General features: G+C 39.0%; 1 protein-coding gene and 1 long non-coding RNA gene across 6 annotated transcripts in view; one reads left to right on the forward strand and one right to left on the reverse strand.

The window, feature by feature from the left end:
• IQGAP2 (IQ motif containing GTPase activating protein 2) overlaps positions 1 to 24,504 on the reverse strand; it is a 267,942-nt gene that overhangs the window by 14,502 nt on the left and 228,936 nt on the right. For all 5 annotated transcript variants that reach the window (XM_070571602.1, XM_070571603.1, XM_070571604.1 and 2 more), the window contains 5 exons: positions 13,480 to 13,582; positions 12,800 to 12,941; positions 4,197 to 4,284; positions 2,060 to 2,272; positions 214 to 374 (listed from right to left, as the gene is read on the reverse strand). In XM_070571602.1, coding sequence (XP_070427703.1) covers positions 214 to 374; positions 2,060 to 2,272; positions 4,197 to 4,284; positions 12,800 to 12,941; positions 13,480 to 13,582 — 707 coding nt within the window. The remainder of the gene's footprint in view (positions 1 to 213; positions 375 to 2,059; positions 2,273 to 4,196; positions 4,285 to 12,799; positions 12,942 to 13,479; positions 13,583 to 24,504) is intronic.
• LOC139075365 (uncharacterized) lies at positions 4,823 to 5,797 on the forward strand. The gene is made up of 2 exons (XR_011525720.1): positions 4,823 to 4,969; positions 5,503 to 5,797. It is a non-coding gene; the product is annotated as an uncharacterized lncRNA (long non-coding RNA).

A 24,504-nucleotide genomic window follows, 5' to 3' on the forward strand; every position in this document is an offset into this window, starting at 1 on the left:
ACTGCTGGGGAATTTAAAAGTTTCTGAATTCATCCCTGACTCCTTAATTCACAGTGACAAATGATAAAATCAAGATTCTAGTATTTGGTTATAACATAAAGCAAAAAAATTGCTTCTAAACCCAACTCAACCCAACAGCCCAAGACCGTAGAAGAATTGACACCTTATATAAATCATGATATTACAAACGAACATGACATGATTTTAACTTACTTTCTTTTTAAGTTGTCCACACAAGTCTTTATGTAAGTGTCATAATAATTAATTTGCTCTTCATAAAATGCTGCCTTCTCGTTAAGTGCCTTCAGGGTCTGCTGAAGCTTTGCCAATTCTGCTTTTCGAAGCTTACGATGGATTCTTTGATTTCGAATATCCTAAAACAACAAGTCAAGGCTGTGATATGAGATTGAAGCAGAAGTTTGCTTTACCAAATTGCTGATTTGGGACAAGAAGACTATCAAGTAGTGAGTGACTATCTGTGATTGTTACAACTGGTGGTTGATCTGGGTCACCTTATTTCACCCTCACAACACTCAAGTGTTCTCATTCTTTCTTTCTTCAGACCTGGAAAGTGTCTGTATTTCACTTTAAGAGACTTGCTAATGTTTATTTTTTTCTTGGTGGAAAAGTGAAGAAGCAATTTGAGAATAACCATACAATTAACTTAAGGAAAAGTAGTGTTTTAAAAGGGGTACAAGGAAGACTTTAGCAGGAGACAAGCACTTTCTTCAGAATATTTGGAACATTCCACTTTGAAGAATTCTTGACACTGAACAGATTTACATTGAATCATTGCATCCATTTTAGAAATAAGTAAAAAAGCAATATACACTCTTTGACCTGGGAAATATTTCTCAAGGTTTGCAAAAACAACTGGGCTTTCAAGACGGATTGAAAAGATTCAACTTTGAAAACTATACTTGGATTTAAATAGCGTTCCTGGAACAGAAAGTTGTCCAAGCTGCTCACAGTTTACCAGGACTGCACTATATTTAAACTTAGAGACAGAAGATTTTCTTTTTTTGTAATTCTAATTAGTAAATTATGAAAATGTTTAAGAAAATGGTGCCTGTTTATTTTCCCTTCATGGACAAATTAAAAACCATTCCCCTAGGAATCCAAAGACAGACAGACACACATACCCTCTTCTTAAGTAAAAATTCTTCATTAAATAGAATCTTGTGGTGGATGTCTTCCTGATATCTTTTTTCTTTCTTAAGGGCAAAAGCATCAATTTGTCTACTACATATCCTCAAGGACAAATATTTTCCACCCCAGAGCTATAGGAAGAAACGCTCCGTCCCTGGAGTTCCTCAGGCCAGGAAGAATCAGCCTACCGCCAGGACTGACCACAACTTTCCAAGGAAGAGGGCGCTGAGAGCATTTCCCTCCCAGGAGGTGAGAAAATTTATTTTTTCCTGATCATTTAACTGTCCTTCACCTCCAGACCCATTTTAATTTGCATGTTTTGATAAAAAGAATGAAATGTCCTTTCAACCCAAATATATACTTCCTTATCCTTAGCAAACAGATCTCAGCCATTTCCTGTGATGCTTCCTTGCGCTAATTTGAGATCCTTTTCTCAGGAAGTTTCTCAACCATAAAAATATAGGATGAGAAAACAGAAACTAACCTTTAAGCCTGAACTGAATTTAGGCTGAACTGTCCAGAGGCAAATTCTGAGGGACACAGTTACCATCTCAGTGGCAGGTCTCAAGAGCAACTGGGTCACATGTCCACTAAAAACTCGAGAGAACTCTCCTAAAAGTGTCACTTTTAAAACTAGTAGGTATTGTTTAAAGGTACAGATGAAACATGTCCATTACGTTCCCAGAGCTTTTATTTCTGGTGTGTGTCAACTCTCCTAATGACTTGAGAGAGTTGTGATTATTCTCTACTAAAAATCATCAACTGTTTTAAAACCTTTAAAAATCTGTAATATTGAGCATGGCATATACAACTACGAATCGCTCATGGCAGCTCACAGAGTGCCCAGCACATGACCAGTGGTGAACAAAGGTCTGCTAAATGAAGGAGAAAGAATCCTGTTTCCAAACACCTTGGCAATCTCATTGAGAATGTCTTGGTACTTATTTTCGGATGACACGTGTCCAGTTTGTTCCAGTGTCCGAAGATTCCTCTGGATTTTCCTCTTCTTCTGCTCAAGGGGCAGCTGAGCATCTTCCAGCATAGACTGGCTATGCTTCATTTCTTCTGGAGTCCTGGAATCTATAATTGCGCGGCTCATCATGTCTGTGGCATGATCTACTTCCTAAAATGGGAATAGCAAGATGTTGATTTTTCTCTGATCCCTGAATCTCACAGATTCAGAAGCTACACAAGGCAAGTTAATGTCAGAATGAAAGCAGCCCTCAAGCCAAAGTCCAAAGAGTGGGATCAGAATACGCTCGCTATGGGTTTTGAAGTAGCTCTTTGGGAAGGGATTGCTTCATCTTTTTGAGAAACATAGGAGTGGAGGCAATTTGGACAAAATTCTAAATAGCTACTTTATGGCTAAGGTGACAAATCTCCTTAGTAATGGAAATATTACAATGGATAAGTGACATTTTCTAATTCCCTGGATGGAAGGATTTCAATTCCTGGATAGTCCCGTTGAGGAAACTAAAACTAGATCATTAGAACATGGCTATGAGAACACTGAACATCCAGAACCCAAGTCAACTCTCAGACACCGGCCATATTTATGGAGATTCATCAACCGTGAAGACAGTCAGAACCCTCTGTTCTGATAAGGGAATCATTCTCAAACAACCAACTCTGAAAAAGCTGCAGTTTCTTTGAGCCAGAGGCAATAAGAATATGCTAGCGTATAATAAATTCCCAAATCAATGATGAGTAAATGAATGAATGAATATAATTTGGATAGCTTGTTCCAAAAAAAAACCCCAAACAAACAGTAATAAAAAGACAGCGGTGATTTTCCCATTTCATTGTACTACACAATTGATTGACTCCACAGATAATGTCCAATGATACAGATGTTATAGACACACGATGGACAGGTCAACATTACGACACAGGAACAGGATACCAGGTCAGCAGCAAACTACAATAGTAGCAGCAGCAGCCACTGTTATTGAGCACTTAATATACACCAGATATTATTCTACCCACTTAATATGTTTTAACTCATTATTCTTGCCTGTGAATTGCATACTACTTCTATTATTCCCATTTTACAACTGAGGAAACTTAGGGACAGAAATATTTGTAAATGCCTAGTGTTACCCAGGTAGGAGGTACGGAGCTATACTTGATCTTGGAAGTCTGTATTCTTGGTGACTACTACATTTGGGGGAAAATGAAATATTCAATAAGGACTAAAATTCTCATACTAAATTAGTAGGCTATTCGACCCATATTGTTTAAAAAAGATCCACACAGTAATAAACATCAGATAACTTGAAGTTTTATTTTATATATTTTAATTAAAAACTGTGACAATGATTTCTTGGCAACCAATGAAATTAAGAACGATTCAGGAAAATTATGTATAGTTCTGCCAAGAAGTAACTGATTAGATAATTTTGTTAACTTTTGTTTAGGGAGTGGCAGTTACTGATACTAAAGCAACACCATTGAAATTAACTTAATTCAGAAAGAACTAAACAATGATGCATCGTAGAAAATGTTGATAAAAAGTTTAATGCAAGATTGTTATGCAGCTTTAGTTCCTTACACCAGGAGAATGGTGCTCTGACCCTATGGTCTCCAGACATTTGCTTCTGAAGCATTTGGAAAATAGTTTTAATGTGAGAGACGCTTCTTTGTTTCTTGAAGTTAGCAAATAGGTAAAACACGAAAGGTATTTTTCTACATCCTGTCAACCAGAACTATCTTTTAAATGATTTATCTGCTCATCCACTGTTTGATAAAGTTTATGAGAAACATTCAGAGGCTTTGAAATACCCAGAACCATCTTCTTAATTTGGGATAAAATTACATTCAGCATAAATTTGAATGCTGCATTTTCTATTTCATTCCCATTGATATTCCATATGAATTTTATATATGGCTGAACTCAGTTGGCCAGAGTAATAGATAAAATTCCTTACTTCCAAACCATGTCAGATGCTGTTTCTTTGAGATAACAGTAAACATTGGGCATGAAGATTTATTAATAAAATCAACTCCTACCTATGGTACCTATGACTTTACACGCAAAGACCAATTACCTGCTGTGCAGTTGCTGGTGTTTCTAAGATTTCTGTCAATGTGTTCCCTGGTTGGTTCCGGATCACATCGATTATCAGCTTTTTGGTCCTTACAAAATGGAGAAAGAAGAGACAGACTTTCAGACAACAGTCTTGATGCACAAAAATCTGCTTCTCCTGAGGGAGTGCATAAACACAGACAAAAATGAAGTTTCAAGGATAACCCCTTAAAATAAAACAGACTTGCAGAAATTCACCACGTCTGCTCTAAGGCTCCCGAAAGTTTGGGGATTGAAGCCTGGGTTTTACATGCTTGATGTTGTAGGATAATACTGTCAGTAACAGGGGCACAAGTATGTCATCAGATTCCTTATCTAAGTACTTCTCCTTTTTAGACTGAGACTACTTTTTATGAGCAAGAGGGACACATGCTGCTGATGCGGCGTGCTACCGTATGGGGTGCAGGAGTGATATTGAACATCCAGCCCCCTTTTTTGACTTTAGTACCGTTTAAACCTCTGAGCCTGTTTAATGCATCCTAAGCCTTTAGGAGCCAGACCAACTGTTACTGTTCCTGTTCTGAGAAAGTTACGAAACAATTTGAAGGCCAGTGGGTGGAGAAGTCCCGTGTGTGCTGTGGAGGCTTCAGCCGACAGCTGACACGGCAGCTAGGAGGATGGGTGTTCAAGAACCTCAGGTCTGGTGGGGAACTAACACCCTGGCCTGGGGCCTTGGCTTCAGATGGCAGAGCACAGAAGAGCTGCCCAGTGAAAAGTTAGGAGAGCTGGAAAACTGTAAGTGCTAAAACCATATATCTTTTTATATGTGTTCTTTATGGTAATCAGCTGCCCCTTCCTAATTAAAGATAAGGTTAAGTAATTATGTAAAAAGATTTTAACATCAAAGGCAAAGGGTCAATTGGCTGACTTTTCCATAAGTGGGAATAGTATTACGGGATATAGCTTCCCTTCCAAAACAAGGCCACATAAACAGATCATTCTGTTTAATACATTAACATTAACAGCCTTAGATTATCAGCGTCTGAAGGGGCACATTCATGCAGCTCTGTTGCTGCGTTTAACCTCGGTTCTTGCAAAGGCATTACATTGGTATCAGTGGATGATGAATTTCTTCCTCAGCTACACTGGGAAATGTTCTCCCAGCATGAAAATGAAAACAAAACACTGTTCATGTTTTGAAGCATCGGGACATCTGCTCCCAAATGACAGCAGAAACCCTCAAATCCCAAACATTACTTTTGAAAACAGGATAAAATCCAACAAACCATCTATAGACGTTATTTTTCTCATTTCTTATTTATTTCAAGTTTGTATGAGAAGAACGATCGCAACCATTTCCTCTGGCCCACGACCCTTCACTCCTGGGATTTACAGGCTGTCTGGGAATGCACAGATAACACTCCACCTCGAGTCAAAGGTGGGCGCATGGCTAACCACAGCCGTGGGGCAGACGGCACTGTTCCCCAGGCGCTGGGCTGAGAGCCGACATTGCTTCCTCCCTACACACCTCGCTCCTCCAATCATCATCATAAATGTATTAAACAGGAACATCAAGTTAAAAATAAAAGCGTTAGATGATTTAAAAAATGTAAACACAGTGACTGTTTCTTATTTGAAATAATATTCTAGGAACTACTTATGCTGTGTGCTTCCAGGAAACTCCCAGCTGATCTCTTTTGAGAAGCTATCTGATGACCAGAATGACTTAGGTCACTAAAGCCTGCCCTGACAGGGACAAAGAATGTTTATTTGTTCAGGAATTGCTGGAGGACAAACTGCCCATATAACCTCCTTCTCCTGGAATTCTGCTCTCTGTCAGGCCTGTGGAATCCACTGCCAAAGGTCTACCCAGACATCTTACATATAAGCAACCATCCAGTTTCATGACAGGGAACTCACTACTCTCCCTGCGGTATGCCTAATGGTTAAGGACCCTGGGGTCAGACAGATCTAAGGTTGAATCAGGGCTCCTGTTGCTTACTAGTTGAGTGGACTCATGCAAATTACACGCTCTCTATAGGTTTGTTTTTTTCATTTTTATAATGGGAGTCTCTCAGAGGACTGATGCGGGGACCGAAAAAAGATGTACGTAAAGGCTTTCACGGGGGTTGGACACGTGGTCTCTAACGCTGTGTTGCCCAAGATGGCAGCCACTGGCCACAGGTGGCACTGAGCACTTGAACCATGGCTAGTCCAAACTGAGATGTGCTGTGTGCAACGCGCACCAGACTTTGAAGACTTCGTATGGAAAAAGAATGTACAATATCTCATTAACAATTTTTTCCACTGATTACATATTAAAATGATAACATTTTGGATATGTTGGGTTAGATAAAGTATTTTGTTAGAATTAATTTTACTGCTTCTTTTAAAAATGTGGCTTCTAGAAAATTTAAAATTACTTGTGTGGCCCACATTAAATTTCTTTTGGCAAGTGCAGCATTGAAACATTCCATTCTTAAGTGGGAAGCTGGCTCTGAGAGGCCTGCCGCCCACTCGCTCCCCTTGCTGGACCTGGGTAGTCATAGGACTTCAGTACTGAGGGGACCTTTGGGGAACAATGCAACCCCTGATTTTACAAATAAGGCAACCAAGACCTAAGAGGATCAATGGTTACACACGGTCACTATTTTGTAGAGTTGCAGAAAACCAGTCGAATTCCCATTCCACATCATCAGTCTCACAAATCTGCAGAGAGGTGCCGGAATAGTGCCCCCAACCCTCTCTTCTACCACTTTTCCTGTTTCCAAGTGAAACCTCTTAGTACCTTAAACCTCTTCACAACTGGACTCCGAGTTCACAGTCCTGCGTACATTTCAGTGTGTCAGTGATCTTAAGACACGTCCCCCTCCCCACCCCAATGCAAACAACATTCTAGATGTGGTCTGACCAGCATAAATCAACTGGTTAGAGTATTGGCCCCATGACTATTCAAACAGTATGCAAGACAGGCTGATCAAACCAAAGACTCTGCTGCTCTTCCTGAATGAGAAGGTATCTAACTCTGACGAAGAATTAAGAAAATAGAAATACACCAGGGAGTTTATTCATCATAGCTGTGCTCATATCCCACTGTTGGTAAATGAGACCACATGGTGCTTGTAAACTAGCGCAGTCCCTTGGGCTTGGCCATTCCACGCATATGGCGTCTGTTATCACACTCTGACCATAGCATTCTCTGGGCCTCTCCCTCTGTCATCTGCCTTACAGTGTGCCCAAGGTTGAAAAGGAATTCGTGTTTGTGGACGCTAAGGGATAGTTCCAGTTGTTTAAAATTCTAACAACATGATTATGCATTTTTATCACCAGACCTCAAAGATCACCTTAGCCATTTCGTGCTCAGGCCAGTTTGGACCAAAAGCAAGGATATCTTTCAGTTGGGATGATGGATGCCTAAACTGAATCATGTGATAGGAAAAAAATTCTTAAGAGATGACAACTTAAGCACTCAGGCAGCTAAGTATGATTAAAAACCACAAATATGCCCTTCTACTTAAACACACATACTTTTGTAGAAAAACAAGCTTAACAAAGGCCATCAGGAGCACATATTTTAAGTTGAATCGTAAGTTATGAGATTTACAATTGTATAGTTCTTTCTCATTTATAAGGTATTACTGTATGACTTTACTTGCTCATCATGGTCCTTTCTTCTCCCCAACCTTGCCTCTTCTCCATTTGACAGACGAGGAAGCCAATGGCTGGGAGCCTTGCTCAGAGTCCCAGCATCAGTTATGCAATAACTGCTCCGCTATCATTCTCATGATTTATTCTAAGATTCCTAAAAGTGCAAAGACCAATGACCTTGCCCTCAATGAGCTGTAATCAAGAGTGTAGGCCCTGGAAGATTTAAGATCGTCTGAGTTTGAATCTATGCTCCACTTACTACTGTGCTACCCAGGAAAGGATTTTTGTCTGTTGTGTGCCTAACTAACTCATATGTAAAATATAGGTAATAACCTCCACCTCTTGGAGTTACTGAGAGTATTACATGACATATTTTATATAAATGTTATTATATTATATGTATGTATGTTATTATCTATATATCTAGATGTATTGGACAGTCCCTGGCAAATGGTAAGTACTAAATAGGTGTTTGCTATTATCATCATCTTTATCTTTACCTAAATTATTAAGAATTATGGAACTAGCATGGTATTAAATTTATAACCATGTGGATCAATAATGCCTCAAATTCTGCAACTGCAGGGACCCCCACTAAGAAGAGCTGTCACTGGGAAACTAATGATTTTGTAATTAATCATAAGGGGGCATTTCTGAAAGACAAAAACACAACCTGTTTAACAAGCAAGCAAAATAGTTTCTTGATAGAGAAAAGCCGGGTATTTTCATGTCCAAGTGCTATTCCCTGACTGTCCACTTTATAGTGACTTCGGAAAGGCATTGTCTGATTTTAGCTAAATTTGGTTCTCTGATGAAGAGTCTCAAGAACTATCTTGAATGTTTGGGTTAGGAACGTGGTTTACTAGAATTAGGTTTATTATATGGAAAAAGTCATCCCCATGAGAGTTTTTAAATCAATATGTCAAAGTGTATTTTAATGGAACATCAATGAAATATGCCATATGGATTTATAGCATGTCAGTGACTAGCTACTTCTCATAATTTTAGACTTTAATTTCCTCACCTCAAAGATAAAGACTAAGATTAGATGGTCTCCAAGTTCCCTGTCAATGACACATAATTATCTGTTAGTACCAAGATTTTCAAATGCATACGTAAAGAAAGCATAATGTATTCGGAAGTAAGGCTTGTCTACTGAATCATTTGGGCCATGCCCAAATTCCTCTTTCAGGGAAGCCTACTTGGTCAATTTTCATTTCAAATTGTTATCCACGTTGATCACTGGGCTGTTTAGTGAAGGGTTCTGCCAACAGCGTAATCTCGAAGAGTGCCCAGAGGAACGCTTTCTGAGACTCCAGAGGTCTATGACTGCAGTGAATTATCAAGTTTATTAAAACACTGGCCCAATAACCCTTTTTGCATAAATGGAAAAGTTGATCCTACAGTTCACAGGAATTTCAACGGACCCCACGTAGCCAAAAGAATCTCAAAAAAATAACAAGTTGGAAGACTCATACTTCCCAATTTCAAAACTTGCTACAAAGCTACAGTGATCAATGCAATTTGGTATTAGCATAAGGATAGACATTCAGATCAACGGGATAGAATTGAGGTTCAGAAAGCCATACATATATGGTCAATTGGCTTTTGACAAGGGTGGCTAGATCATTCAGTGGAGAAAGAATAGTCTCTTTAAGAAATGGTGGTGAGGGGCTGGTCCAGTGGCCGAGTGGTTAAGTTCGTGTGCTCTGTTTCGGCAGCCCAGGGTTTCACCAGTTCAAATCCTGGGAGCAGACATGGCACTGCTCATCAAGCCATGCTGAGGCAGCGTCCCACGTGCGACAACTAGAAAGACCCAAAACTAAAAATACACAACTATGTACTGGGGAGCTTTGGGAGAAAAAGGAAAAATAAAATCTTTAAAAAAAAAAAAAAGAAATGGTGGTGGGACAACTGGACAGCCATCTGTAAAAGAATGAAGTTGGACCTCTACCTTACACCACACAAAAAAATTAGCTCAAAAGGGATCATAGACCCTAAACGTAAGAGCTAAAACTACAGAACTCTAAAGAAGAAAACATAGGAGTAAATCTTCATGACCTTGGAGGGGCAATGAATTCTTACATATGACTCCAAAAGCACAAACAACAAACAAGAACAAAATAGATAAACTGGACTTCATCAAGTTAAAAACTTCCGTGCAGAAAAGAGTATTACTAAGAGAATAAAAAGACAACCAATAGAAGGGGTGAAAATATTTGTAAACCATATATCTGATAGGGGTCTTGTATACAGAATATATTAAAAAAACCTCTCACAATTCTGCACCAAAAACACAGACAAACCAATTAAAAAGTGGGTAAAGGACTTGAATAGATATCTCCACAAAGAAGACATACAAATGGCTGACAAGCACACAGAAAGATGTTCAACATTATTAATCACTGGGGCAATGCAAATCAAAACCACCATGAATGCCACTTCATACCCATGAGGATGGCTATGATAAAAAACAAAACAGAAAATAAGTGTTGGTGAAGATGCTGAAAAATTGAAACTCTCATACCTTCTTGGTGGGAGTATAAAATGGTGCACCCACTGTGGAAAAAAGTTTGGCAATTCCTCAAAAAGCTAAACATAGAGTTATCATATGACCCAGTAATTCTACTCCTAGGTATATAACCCAAAGAACTGAAAACAGGTGTTCAAATAAAAACTTGTACACAAATGTTTATAGCATTACTATTCAAAAGTATATTATTATAGCCAAAAGGTGGAAACAACCCAAATGTCCACGATCAATGTGGTATATCCATACAATGGAATATTATTCAGCCAAAAACATTATGCTGAATAAAAGAAGCCAGATTCAACAGGCCACCTATTGTATGATTCCTTTTATATGAAATATCCAGAATAGGCAAGTTCATGGAGACAAAAAGCAGATTGGTGGTTGCCAGGGACTGGGGAGCAGGGCCTGGAAAGGTGCCCCAGGGATATTGGGGAGCGATTGCTGAATGGATATGGGGTTTACTTTTGGGGTGATGAAAATGTTCTGGAACTAGATGGTAGTGATGGTCGCATAACATTCTGAATATACTAAATGCCACTGAGCTGTACAGTTGATAAGGTTAAAATGGTAAATTTTATGTTATGTGTGTTTTACTACAATAAGAAAGTAAAAATAAACCACTGGCTGGCTGTACTCAATATGGTGATCACGGGAGTAGACAGCATTTGTTTCCAGCACACAGTGGGAGCTGGGAGGGGCATGAAGGCTCAGGCAAGGAGAATAAAGCACCCTGGCTAAGAAACATCGCTGCCCAACGTGCCTGACTTTCCTGGGTTTGATTTAAAGTGTGAATTCCAAAAGTTCGCAGAACCATGGAGCCTCATTCAGAAATGAGTATAAATATACATAAACATATAGGACATTCAAAGTATTTGATATTTTAGACCAGCCAAATTATGATTTCCATCCTTTAATGCAGATATTTGAGTTGACTGCATTTAGGAAATGGTGTTTGAATAACAGACAAAACCAGTTATGAAAACATTTCCTCCCAAAGCTTATGAGAGCATCAGGTACTTGGCTTAATTTAATTTCCATGGCAGAACCACACAATCTGTTTTCAGTTACCTGGATGATTGGCTCTGATAATTCTCAGAGGAACCCAGGGAGCGGAGCCCACAGTTTCCCCCTTTCTCCGTTGCCCTGCCCCGCGCTGTCACGCCGCAAGTGTAGACTGACTTGGTAATCAGCCGTCTACAGGAAGCGCCCTCATCTCTTACGAGGCCAAGGTTGTGGATGAGTCCGGCTCTTGGCCTCCATCCTGCAGCTGGGCTGGGCTCTCCCCCATCAGACTTCCGCCTCCTGGGAGGCAGGGACCACTCGTGGCCTGCTCACCACTGTATCCCCAGTCTCAAGCCCAGTGCTGTGGACACAGAGTGGGCACTCAAATACGTGATGTGTGAGTGAACGGAGCCTTTGATCTGAGAACAAAATAAACAAGCCTAATAGAAACAGCACATATGGCAACAGAGCACACTGAGAAAGCCTTTTTTAGCCATTTTCATGGGTGAATGAATATCTGGAAAAAAAGTGGAAATGAGTGCTGTTTGAAAGATGTCAGTGGGAGAAGGGAAAGCTCTTGCCACAAAGGAAAACCACCTCAGAACTCAGGACGTGGAGCTTGGAAGTAATGTGTGAAGTATTATTTAAACACGTATTTATTCCCTTTTGTCCCCATTTCCCACTTCTATCTCGACTGCACTCCAACATACAACTGTTCTAATACACACCCTTTGGTTTATACAAGTTCTTAAAAACTGTTTCGTTTGATGAGCACGTGTTTTTGGTTCACAGTGTTTTGATTTATGGTGTTGTGTCATGGATCTCATTCTTTTTTATTCTGTGTGTAAAGGACTGGTGTGGAATATCCATGAGGACTTGATAGAAAAAATACAGTATTGATTAAAAGTGTGAATGCCTCATTTGAAGTCTTTGGGAGCAGGAAGTAAAGTATAAATAAAGTCAGGGCTCGTAAACATAGCCAGGCTTAGTTTAATAGGAAAGAGGGCCAAGAAACCAGAAGATATCATTATGTCTTAACTTGTGTGTAGCTTTTACATCAACATTTTATGCCAGAAATTAAATCTGGTTCAAGGTATTTCCTCACTAATCTTTTGACCACTCTGAAACTGGTATTTCCCTCAGTTGCCTAAGGACTTTCACAGGTTGAGTTAATCACTTCATTTCTTAAAGGAAAAGAATCAGATTACTACATGGCAAACTAAAAAACAAGACAGGCCTTATAAACTATTATAGGATTTAGTTCCCTCGTAAGTTATAAAGTGTCTATTATGCTTTGTTTGGTTAGATGTTTGATGGATAACATAATGTATTTGGATACTCAGATATTTTAAAACGAATTATTTTGGGACTTAGCCTTATTTGAATTAGCAGGGTTTAGGACGCATGATTGGAGACATGTGCCCTTTAAGCCCCAAACTTACCTTATCATGAGGCTTTGGCCATCTATGCCTTCACCGTCCTCTAAGCTGTACTTGCTTGTCAAGTAAAGAGAAATCTCAGTCTTTGAGAGTTGACTTAGTGTATTTGCCTTGTTAGGGTCATTGGGGTCAACGGTTCCTTCCCCTGTAGAAAAAGAACCAATGTTATTCTTCCAATTCACTGCTTGTGATGGTGGCATCCACAACATAAGTACAGGTTCTGTGGGAAAGGAAGGCTCAGCAGTTGGACAGATCATGGTCTTCATAAAAAACCACATTCCAATACACTTAAAGTGGCTTTTTAAATCTTTGATTCAAACACCAAAGCAACATGGGACTCAGATATTCAAAACATGAAAAATTACTAGAAGAGAGAACTCTTAATAAAAGACATCCTTAGAGAACACAGCAGGGAATTTCTGATAAATGTAGCTGTTTTCTTTCCTTATGATGCAGGTTGCCAAATCCTTTTTGGTGTATCTGGAGCTTACCTAAAAGAATATCAAATTGTTTCACGATCTAGGACACTATGAATTATAGCACCCCTAATGTAGGAAGTCATTATGATTTAATTAAGCTTAGTATTAAATTCCAGAAAAATTTTGATGTAGGATAGGAAAACCCAACCACGAACCAAACCAGTAAACAAAACCCAGAGGACTGATAGAAGGAACAGCTCTTACCAAGAAAAGATTCCACACTGGGCACCTCTCCCAGCAATTCCAACAGTTCATTCAGTAAGTCCTGTTTTTCAGGCGCAATCGCATCCTGGTGTTCCAAGAGGAGCTGCACGTAGAAAGCAGCACACACACAAAGACAAAAGAAAATTCTCAGCTGCTGCCATAGTTACAGAGCTCCCCTTCTAGGATTTCAGGACAACTTTCTTCGCTGTCATTTGAATCTTAAATATAAGCCTGACGTTGATCAGAGGCCACAGAGAGGCCCAGTTTTAATTCTGTCTTAGAGGGAAGTGCCTACTCTACCTCAAGAAATTGTAGCTTTGGGAAAGGTGTTCAGAAACCCTCTTTCAGTGTGAACTGGTGAGATCTGCGGAGCGGCAGCCTCTGCCGCCCAATCCCTGTGCTCCCCTCCCCTGACCTTTGTAGAAAAAGTCAAAGCTGGGAGGAGAGTCTGAAAGAGGCACACGTCTCTCGGCTAACACCGGTAGCAAACTGGGAGGGCATTTCCATATCTCTTCAGAGAAAAACTATGCAGTAATCAATTATTATGCCTATTAAAAAGAAATCATCGCTATTAGCTATTTTAATCTGTCTGGCATTGAAGACCTTCTGCGGGCAGGGATGGCAGAAATGCCCATGTGGTTCCTTGGCCTGAGACCTAGATGCACCAGCTGGTTCCCCCTTCACGATCCCAAAAAAGGATCAAAGGCTGGTAACACGGCTGGGACGTTTGTCCAGTCACAGAGGAAACATTCTTAACTCCTGAGGAGCAGCAGCACTGGAGGGGAAAACCAGGAAGGACAACACATCTGTTTCTGTTTGCGTTTAAAATTAATTAAAACAATGTTTCCAAAGTCTGGGACTGGCACTCTTAGGGATAGGAAATATAATTTTGGTTGTTTTGAGTAACTATTTTACAAAACTCTGAATCACAATGATAAAATTAGTCTTTTCCACTTTCTTTTTTTTTTTTTAAAGGGATTGTTTTCTCTTTTTAAAGATTGGCATCTGAGCTAACAACTGTTGCCAATCTTTTTTTTTTTTCCTGCTTTTTTCTCCCCATATCCCCCCAGTACATAGTTGTATATTTTAGTAGTGGGTCCTTCTAGTTGTGGTATGTGGGATGCCGCCTCAACGTGGCCTGACAAGCAGTGCCATGTCGGTGCCCAGGATCTGAACTGGAGAAACCCTGGGCCCCCGAAGCGGAGTGTGTGAACTTAACCACTTGGCCACAGGGCTGTCCCCTCCTCTTTCAATCTCTTCTTTTCACAACAATTATATTGAGATAGAATTCACGTATCATGAAATCCACTCATTTAAAATGTACGATGCAATGGTTTTTAGTATATTCAAAAAACTGTGCAACCATCACCACTATCTAATTTCAGGACATTTTCATCACCCTAAAAGAAACTCTGCACCCATCAGCAGCCACTCCCCATTACCCCTGCCTCCTAGCCCCTGGAAACCACGGATCTACTTTCTGTCTGTATAGATTTAGCTGTTTTGGACACTTCACGCGAATGGAATCATACAATGTGTGGCCTTTTGTGCCTGGCTTCTTTCACTTAGCATGATATTTTCAAGGTTCGTTCATGTTGCGGCACATATCAGTGCTTCACTCCTCTTTATTACTGTGTGGATATATCACACTTTATTCATTCATCTGTTGATGTGCATTTGTCTCCACTTTCTGGCTATTACGAACAATGTTGCTATGAACATTTATGTACAAATTTTTGTGTGGCCATATGTTTTCATTTTTATTAAGTACATACCTAGGAGTGGAATTGTTGCATCATTAACTCTATATTTAATACTTAGAAGTTGTCAACTGATTTCCAAAGTGGCTATACAATTTTACATTTCTACTAGCAATATGTGAGAGTTTCAATTATTACACATCCTTGCCAACATTTGTTACTATCTGACTTCTTGATTCTAGCCATCCTAGTGGGTATGAGGTGCTATCTCATTGTGGTTTTGATTTCAATCCCTGATGACTAGTGATGCTGAGCATTTTCTCATGTACTTATTGGCCACTTGTATATCTTCCTTGGAGAAATACCTATTCAGATTATTTACTCATTTAAAAATTTTTTTTATGTTTTTATTTTCAAATGTAGTAAAATACGTGTAACATAAAATTTACCATCTTAACCATTTTTAACTGTATAGTTTAGTAGCGTTAAGTATATTCACATTGCTGTGCAGCCAATCTCCAGAACTCTTCATTTTGCAAAACAGATGCTCTATACCCATTAAAGATAACTCCTCATTCCCCTTTGCCACCACCATACTACTTTCTGTCTCTCTGAATTTGACTGCTCTAGCTACCTCATGTAAGTGGAATCACATAGTATTTGTCTTTTTGTGACTGGTTTATTTCACACAGATAATGTCCTCAAGGTTCACCCATGGTGTAGCATGTATCTGAACTTCCTTTTTAAGGCTGAATAATATTCCATTGTAGGTATGTACCACATTTTGTTTATCCACTGATGGACATTCGGGTTGCTTCCACCTTTTGGCTATTGTGAATAATGCTGCTATGAACACCATTGTACAAATATCTCTTCAACTCTGCTTTCAATTTTCTTTTTCTTTTTTTTTTGATGAGGAAGATTAGCCCTGAGCTAATATTTGTTGCCAATCTTCCTCTTTTTTTTTGCTTGAGGAAGATTAGCCCCGAGTGATTATCTGTGGCAGTCTTCCTACACATTACATGTGGGTCAATGCCACAGTGTGGCTGATGAGTGGTGTAGGTCTGTGTCCAGGATCTGAACCTGTGAACCAAGGCTGCTCAAGTGGAGCGCGCGAAACTCAACCACTATGCCACAGGGTTGGCCTCCTGCTTTGATTCTTTTGAGTAGATACCCAGAAATGGAATTGCTGGATCATGTGGTAATTCTATGTTTAATTTTTTGAGGAATTGCCATACTGTTTTCCTTAGCAGCTGCACCATTGTACATTCCCAATAGTGTATAAGGGTTCCAATTTCTGCACATCCTTGCCAACACTTGTTAGTTTCTGTTTTGTTTTGTTTTGATAGAAGCCATCCTAACGGGTGTGAGGTGGTATCTCACTATGGTTTTGGTTTGGATTTCCCTAATCATTAGTGATGCTGAGCATCTTTTCATGTGATTCTTGGCCATTTGTATATCTTTTCTGGATAAATGTCTATTCAAGTCTTTAGCTCATTTTTCAATTAGGTTGTTTTTTGTTGTGGAGTTGTAGGAGTTCTTTATATATTCTGGATATTAACCCCTTATCAGATATATGATTTGCAAATATTTTCTCCCATTCTTTAGCTTGCCTTTTCACTCTATGGACTGTGTCCTTTCATGCATAATTGTCCATTTTTAAAATTGTTTACCTTTTTATCATTGAGTTGTAGGTTTTCTTTATAGATTCTGAATATAAGTCCTTTAGATATATTATTTGCAATTATTTTATCTCCTTCTCTTGGGTGTCTTTTCAATTTCTTGATGGCACTGTACAGAGCAAGTTTTTAATTTGGATGAGGTCTAACTAACTTTTTTCTTTTGTTGCTTGTGCATTTACTGTCATATCTAAGAAATCACTGCCTAATCCAAAGTCGCAAAGATTTACTCCTATGTTTTCTTCTAAGAGTTTTACAGTTTTAACTCTTACATTTAGGGCTCTGATTCAGTTTTTAAAAAAATTATTTTATTGAGGTCATAATGGTTTATAACATTGCACACTTTCAGGTGTACATTATTATTTATTAGTTTCTGTATAGACTGCACTGTGCTCACCACCAATAGTCTAATTTTTACCTGTCACCCATCACCATATATATGTGTACCTTTACCCCCTTTGCCCACCCCCAACCCCCTTCCCCTCTGGTAACCACTAATCTGTTCTCTTCATCTATGTGTTCATCTTCCACATATGAATGAAATCACGTGGTGTTTATCTTTCTCTGTCTGGCTTGTTTCAGTTAACATAATACCCTAAAGGTCCATTCATATTGTTGCAAATGGGATGATTTTGTCTTTTTTATGGCTGAGTAGTATTCCACTGTATATACATATCACATCTTCTTTATCCACTCATCAGCTGATGAGCACTTGAGTTGCTTCCACATCTTGGCTATTATGAATAATGTTGCAACGATCATAGGGGTTCATAACTCTCTTTGAATTGTTGATTTCAAGTTCTTTGGATAAATACCCAGTAGTGGGATTGCTGGGTCATGTGATATTTCTATTTTCAATTTTTTGAAAAATCTCCATACTGTTTTCCATAGTGGCTGAACCAGTTTGCATTCCCACCAGCAGTGTATGAGGGTTCTCTTTTCTCCACATCCTCCCCAACATTTGTTATTTCTGGTCTTGGTAATTATAGCCATTCTAACAGGCTATATCTAAGTGTATTTCTAACATTCTAACAGGTGATATCTAAGTGTAGTTTTGACTTGCATTTTCCTAATGATTATCAATGTTGAACATCTTTTCATGTGCCTAATGGCCATCTGTATATCTTCTTTGGAAAAATGTCTGTTCAGATCCTCTGCCCATTTTTTGATCAGGTTGTTTGTTTTGTTGTTGTTGATTTATATGAGTTCTTTATATATTTTGGAGAAAGATATATTGTCAGAAATATGATTTGCAAATATTTTCTCCCAGTTGGTGGGTTGTCTTTTCATTTTGTTCCTGGTTTCCTTTGCCTTGCAGAAGCTTTTTAGTCTGATGTCCCATTTGTTTATTTTTTCTCTTCTTTCCCTTGCCAGAGTAGACTTGGTACTCAAAAAGCTGCTTCTAAGACTGATGTCAAAGAGTGTTCTGCCTATATTTTTGTCTAGGAGTTTTATAGTTTCACATCTTACGTTCAAGCCTTTAATCCATTTTGAGTTAATTTTTGTGTATGGTGTAAGATAATGGTCTACTTTCATTTTTTTGCATGTGGCTGTCCAGTTTGCCAATATCATTTATTGAAGAGACTTTCCTTTCTCCATTGTATGTTCTTGGCTCCTTTGGTGAAGATTAGCTGTCCGTAGATGTGTGGCTTTATTTCTGGGCTTTCAATTCTGTTCCATTGATCTGTGTGTCTGTTTTTGTATCAGTACCATGCTGTTTTGATTACTACAGCTTTGTAGTACATTTTGAAATCAGGGATTGCGATGCCTCCAGCTTTGTTCTTTTTTCTCAGGATTGCTTTAGCAATTTGGGGTCTTTTGTTGCCCCATATGAACTTTAGGATTCTTTGTTCTATTTCTGTGAAGAATGTCATTGGGATTCTGGTAGGGATTGCACTGAACCTGTAGATTGCTTTAGGTAATATGGACAATCTAAGTATGTTTATTCTTCCAATCCATGTGCATGGAATATCTTTATATTCTTTATGGCATCATTGATTTCTTTCAATAATGTCTTATAGTTTTCATTGTATAGGTCTTTCACCTCCTTGGTTAAATTTATTCTTAGATATTTTATTCTTTTTGTTGTGATTACAAATGGGATTGTATTCTTGAGTTCTCTTTCTGGTAGTTTGTTATTAGTGTATAGAAATGCAACTGATTTCTGTAAGTTGATTTTGTGCCCTGCAACTTTTCTGTAGTTGTTGATTATTTCCAATAGTTTCCTGGTGGATTCTTTAGGGTTTTCTATATATAGGATCATGTCACCTGCAAACAGTGAGGGTTTCACTTCTTCCTTTCCAATTTGGATACCTTTTATTTCCTTTTCTTACCTAATCGCTCTGACCAAAACCTCCAGTACTATGTTGAATAGGAGGGGAAAGAGTGGGCACCATTGTCATCTTCCTGTTCTCAGAGGGATGGCTTTCAGTTTTTCAATGTTGAGTATGATGTTGGCTGTGTGTTTGTCATATGTGGCCTTTATTATGTTGAGGTATTTTTCTTCTATACCCCTTTTATTGAGAGTTCTTATCATAAATGTTGGATCTTGTGAAATGCTTTCTCTCCATCTACTGAGATGATCACGGTATTTTTTATTCCTTATTTTGTTAACGTGGTATATCACATTGATTGATTTGCAGATGTTGAACTATCCCTGTGCCCCTTGCATAAATCCCACTTGATCATGGTGTATGATCCTTTTAAAGTATTACTGTATTTAGTTTGCCAATATTTTGTTGAGGATTTTTGTGTCTATGTTCATCAGTGATGTTGGCCCGTATTTTTCCTTTTTTGCATTGTCCTTGTCTGGTTTTGGTATCAGGATAATGTTGGCCTCATAGAATGAGTTAGGAAGTGTTCCATCTTCTTCAATTTTTTGTAAGAATTTGAGAAGGATAGGTATTAAATCTTCTTTGAATGTTTGATAGAATTCTCCAGAGAAGGCATTTGGTCCTGACTTTTGTTTTCTGGGAGGTTTTCGCTTACTGTTTCAATCTCTTTGTGATTGGTCTATTCAGATTCTCTATTTCTTCTTGATTCATTTTTGGGAGGTTGTATGAGTCTAAGAATTTATCCAGTTCTTCTAGGTTATCCAATTTGTTGGCATATAGTTGTTCATAGCATTCTTTTATAACCCTTCCTATTTCTGTGGTATCCATTGTAATTTCTCCTCTTTCATTTCTAATTGTATTTATTTGAGCTTTCTCTCTTTTTTCCTTAGTGAGTCTGGCTAAATGTTTGTCAATTTTTGTTTATCTTCTCAAAGAATCAGCTCTTTGGTTTCATCAATCCCTTCTATTGTGTTCTTTTTTTTTTTTTTTTGTCTCTATTTCATTTATTTCTGCTCTAATTTTATTATTTTCCTCCTCTGCTGACTTTGGGCTTTGTTTGTCTTCTTTTTCTAGTTCTGTTAGGTTTAGTTTAAGATTTCTTATTTGAGATTTTTCTTGTTTGTGGAGGAGGGCCTGTATTGCTATGAATTTCCCTCTCAGAAGCACTTTTTCTGCATCCCATAAGAGTTGGTATGATGTATTCTCATTTTCATTTGTCTCCGGGTATTTTTTTATTTCTCCTTTGATTTCTTCATTGATCCAACAGTTGTTCAGTAGTATGTTGTTTAGTCTCCACATATTTGGCACTTTCCTAGCTTTTTTCTTGTTGCTGATTTCTAGTTTCATAGCATTGTGGTTGGAAAAGATGCACGATATGATTTCAATCTTCTTAAATATATTGAGGCTTGCCTTGTTTCCCAACATATAGTCTATCTTTGGGAATGTTCTATGTGCACTTGAGAAGAATATGTATTCTGCTGTTTTTGGATGGAACGTTCTATATATATCTATTAAGTCCATCGGGTCTAGTTTTCCATTCAATTCCACTATTTTCTTGTTGACTTTCTGTCTGGATGATCTATCCATTTATGTAGGTGGGGTGTTGAAGTCCCCTATTATTATTGTGTTGCTGCTAATTTGTCTCTTTAGGTCTGTTAATAGTTGCTTTATATACTTTGGTGCTCCTGTGTTAGGTGCATATATATTCATAAGTCTTACATCCTCTCAGTAGAATGTCCCTTTTATCATTATATAGTGCCCCTCTTTGTCTCTCACTGCCTTTTTTATCTTGAAGTCCAGTTTGTCTGATGTAGGTATGACAATACCTGTTTTCTTTTGTTTGCCATTTGCTTGGAGTGTTGTCTTCCATCCCTTCACTCTGAGTCTGTCTTTAGAGCTGAGATGTGTTTCCCTGAGGCAGCATATTGTGGGTCTTGTTTTTTAATCCATCCAGCCACTTTGTGTCATTTGATTGAAGAACTTAACCCATTTACATTTAGGGTGATTATTGATATATGAGGGCTTAATATTGACATTTTATCTCTTGTTTTCTGGTTGTTCTATATTTCCCTTTTTTCTCTTCCCTTGTATTTCTGACTGCCATTTCAGTTTGGTGGTTTTCTGTGATGGTTTTCTCTTTATTTATGATTTCTGCCTCTGCTCTGGTTTTTTGTTTAATGGTTACCATGAGGTTTGTATAAAAGATCTTGTAGATGAGACAGTAAATTTTCTCACAGCCTTTTATCTCCATTAACTAAGCAGGTTCCATCCTTTCCTCTTCCCCTTCTAAGTTATTGTTGTCACAAATTATTCTGTTTTGTCTTGTCAGTTTGTGATTAAAATGAACTGTTTATAGTTATTTTTTTGATGTTTTCCTTCCCTTTATCTTTTATGTTATAATTGTTTGCTAACCTGTCTTTATAGAGAGTTGCAATTTTCTGATTTTGTTTGTCTATTTATTTCTTTGTTCAAGGCTTTGTAAACCTTTGCCTTTTTGTTTCAGGTACGAGGGAATCCTTGATCATTTCTTGTAAGGGAGGTCTGGTGGTGATGAACTCCCTCAGCTCTTGTTTATCTGGGACAGCTTTTATTTCTCCATCGTATCTGAAGGGTAGTTTTGCTGGATAGAGTATTCTTGGCTGAAAATTTTTGTCTTTCAGTATTTTGAATATATCATTCCAATCTCTCCTAGCCTGTAAGGTTTCTGCTGAGAAATCCACTGAAAGCCTGATAGGGGTTCCTTTGTAGATTATTCTCTTCTGCCTTGCTGCCTTGAATATTTTTTCTCTGCCATTGACTTTTGCCAGTTTTACTATTATATGCCTTGGAGAAGGTCTTTTTGCATTTGTGTCATTATGAGTTCTATCGGTTTCATATATTTGTAAGTCCAGTCCTTTCTCCAGGTTTGGAGGGTTCTCCAGTATTATTTCTTTGAACAAGCTCTTTGCTCTTTTCTTTCTCTCTTCTCCCTCTGGAATATCTATAAGCCTTATGTTGCATTTCCTAATTGAGTTGGATATTTCTTGAAGAATTTCTTCATTTTTTTATAGTCTTAGTTCTCTCTCCTCCTCCACCTGAAGCATTTCTATATTTCTCTTCTCTAAATTACTACTTCTGTCTTCCACAATGTCAGCTCTGTTTTTTTAAGGTTTGTTTTTATCTTATTTATTGTATTCTTCACCTCCAGAATTTGTTTGGCTTTTTTTTTTTTTAGAGTTTCAATCTCTTTTATGAAGAATTCCTTCTGCTCATTAATTTTGTTCCTGAGTTCACTGTCTTTCTGAGTTTTCTTGTAACTTATTGAGTTTCTTTATGACAACTATTTTGCATTCTCTGTCATTGAGATTGTACATTTCTGTGAATTCCAGTCTGGTTTCTGGAGACTCGTCATTCTCCTTCTGCTCTGAAGTGTTAATGTAGTTCTTCTTGCTGTTTCACAAAGTGAGCCTTTGCCAGCATATAGTGGTGGTATCATGTCGCAGGTGCCACCTCCCACCTCTGTTGGGGGGAGGGGTGAGGTAGGAGCTGTGTTTTCTGAACCCACTGCGTCTGCTGGAAGTTGCATTGATAGCGCTTGTCTGCATTTGCCTGCTGGCCACAGGTGCTCTTGTCCAGATCCACTGCCTTGGCCAGGGACCAGCCAAGCTGGTGCACTAGGTGGAAGGGGAGGGGCGCTTTCTTTCATGCACTTGGGCCTATTCTGCACTCATGGGAGGTTCACCTGTGCTGCTGCACTTGGTGGGGGCGCTCACGTGGTGGCTGAGCGGTGCCACTGGGTGTGGAGCATTCCCATGGGCCAGGCTGCAACTCTGAAAGCAAAAGTGTTCACACGCCGGCCTGCCTGCTCCCCTGCCTCTTCTTACAGTCGTGCATCAGCTGCGTGGAGACTCGCAACCTAGATCGCTGCTGCTGGCAAGGGGGGGGGGATCCACTCACCTCCTTCTCCTGCTTCCTGGGGATCCAGGAGCCTCACTTTCATATGTATGGCCATGTGGATCTCTCAGAAGTCCTATTGTGCTTTGTGGGGAATCCTCTGTTGGTTAATGAACATCTGTTTGGTTGAATTTAGTGGGGAGAGAGTAAAGGGAACAGCTCGCTCTGCCGTGATGCTGACATCACTTCTCCTCTCTGATGCATTTTGAGTTCATTTTTGTGTAGAAGGAAGGGGTCCAGCTTCATTCTTGGCATGTGGATTTCCAGTTGTCCTAGCACCATTTGTTGAAAAGACTATCCTTTTTCCATTTAACTGTTTTAGCCTCTTGTCAAAAACAAATTGACACAAATTTGAAGGTTTACTTCTAGATTGTCAGTTCTAACCCATCGACCAGTATGTCTATCTTTATGCCAGTACCACACTGCCTTGACTATTGCCTTTTCCATTCTCTTATAATCTTTAAGATTAGAGAAGGAGAGTATCTGTTTAATGCTGCATTTTCCTTGACATTCCCTGACACTCGCTCACCGGGTTTTTAAGAAAAGGAGAAGAGGGCTCAGATGCACAGCTTCAAGGAAGCAACTATACCCTGCAAAGGGATGATCCCGGCAGCCACTTCTACCCTTTATTCTGATAGCTACAGAATATAAAAATTTCCTGAAAATATCTCCTTAAAGAGCTTATTTTGATGTTCTACATGGTCCCTAGAGAACAAGAAACAAGCACCTGGCCACAGGCTTGGCAAGTGGTTCTGCTGCTGTGCCTGCGTCTGCACATGGACACCTCCTCATCGAGACAGACGGTAAAATTGCAGACAGTCTCTCTGCAATTACATTACTCCCACATTATTCCATCTGCTTCCAATCCAACACACGAAGAAATTCCAAATCGGTTACAAGCTATGTTTCCCAGGACAGGATTCTGTTTTCAATTTTTGTTAACAAAAGGAACAGACTATTTCTCCTTGAAGACTAACAGTCTGAATTAACACAGGAACATTTCCTCTCTGCTATCCATGGGAAAGAATCTCTCATTCTAAAAGAGAACTCCCCACCACTTTTTCCGCGTGGGGACACTGCCGTCCGCAAACGTGCAGCCAATGTGTGGACATTTTTTTGAGATGGATGTCTACTACAAAAACAGACACATGGGCTGCTGCTCAAATATGAAGGAGTCTACTTGCTCATTAGAAAATTAATTTTGCAAACGGTGCATTGCTGGACATGTTTTGTGATTTTGGGTGTTCCTATACAGAGAAAAAAGGATAGCCTCTTCATTTAATCAACCAGTTCACCTCTTCAGCTGGTCGTTCAGCCCTGCCTTTGTTTAGGGTCATTTAAAACACTATGGAGAGCTTGTTGTAAATGTCGAGGCGGTTC

Source organism: Equus przewalskii, chromosome 13 (genome assembly GCF_037783145.1).
Source record: "Equus przewalskii isolate Varuska chromosome 13, EquPr2, whole genome shotgun sequence".
Lineage (NCBI taxonomy): Eukaryota > Metazoa > Chordata > Mammalia > Perissodactyla > Equidae > Equus > Equus przewalskii.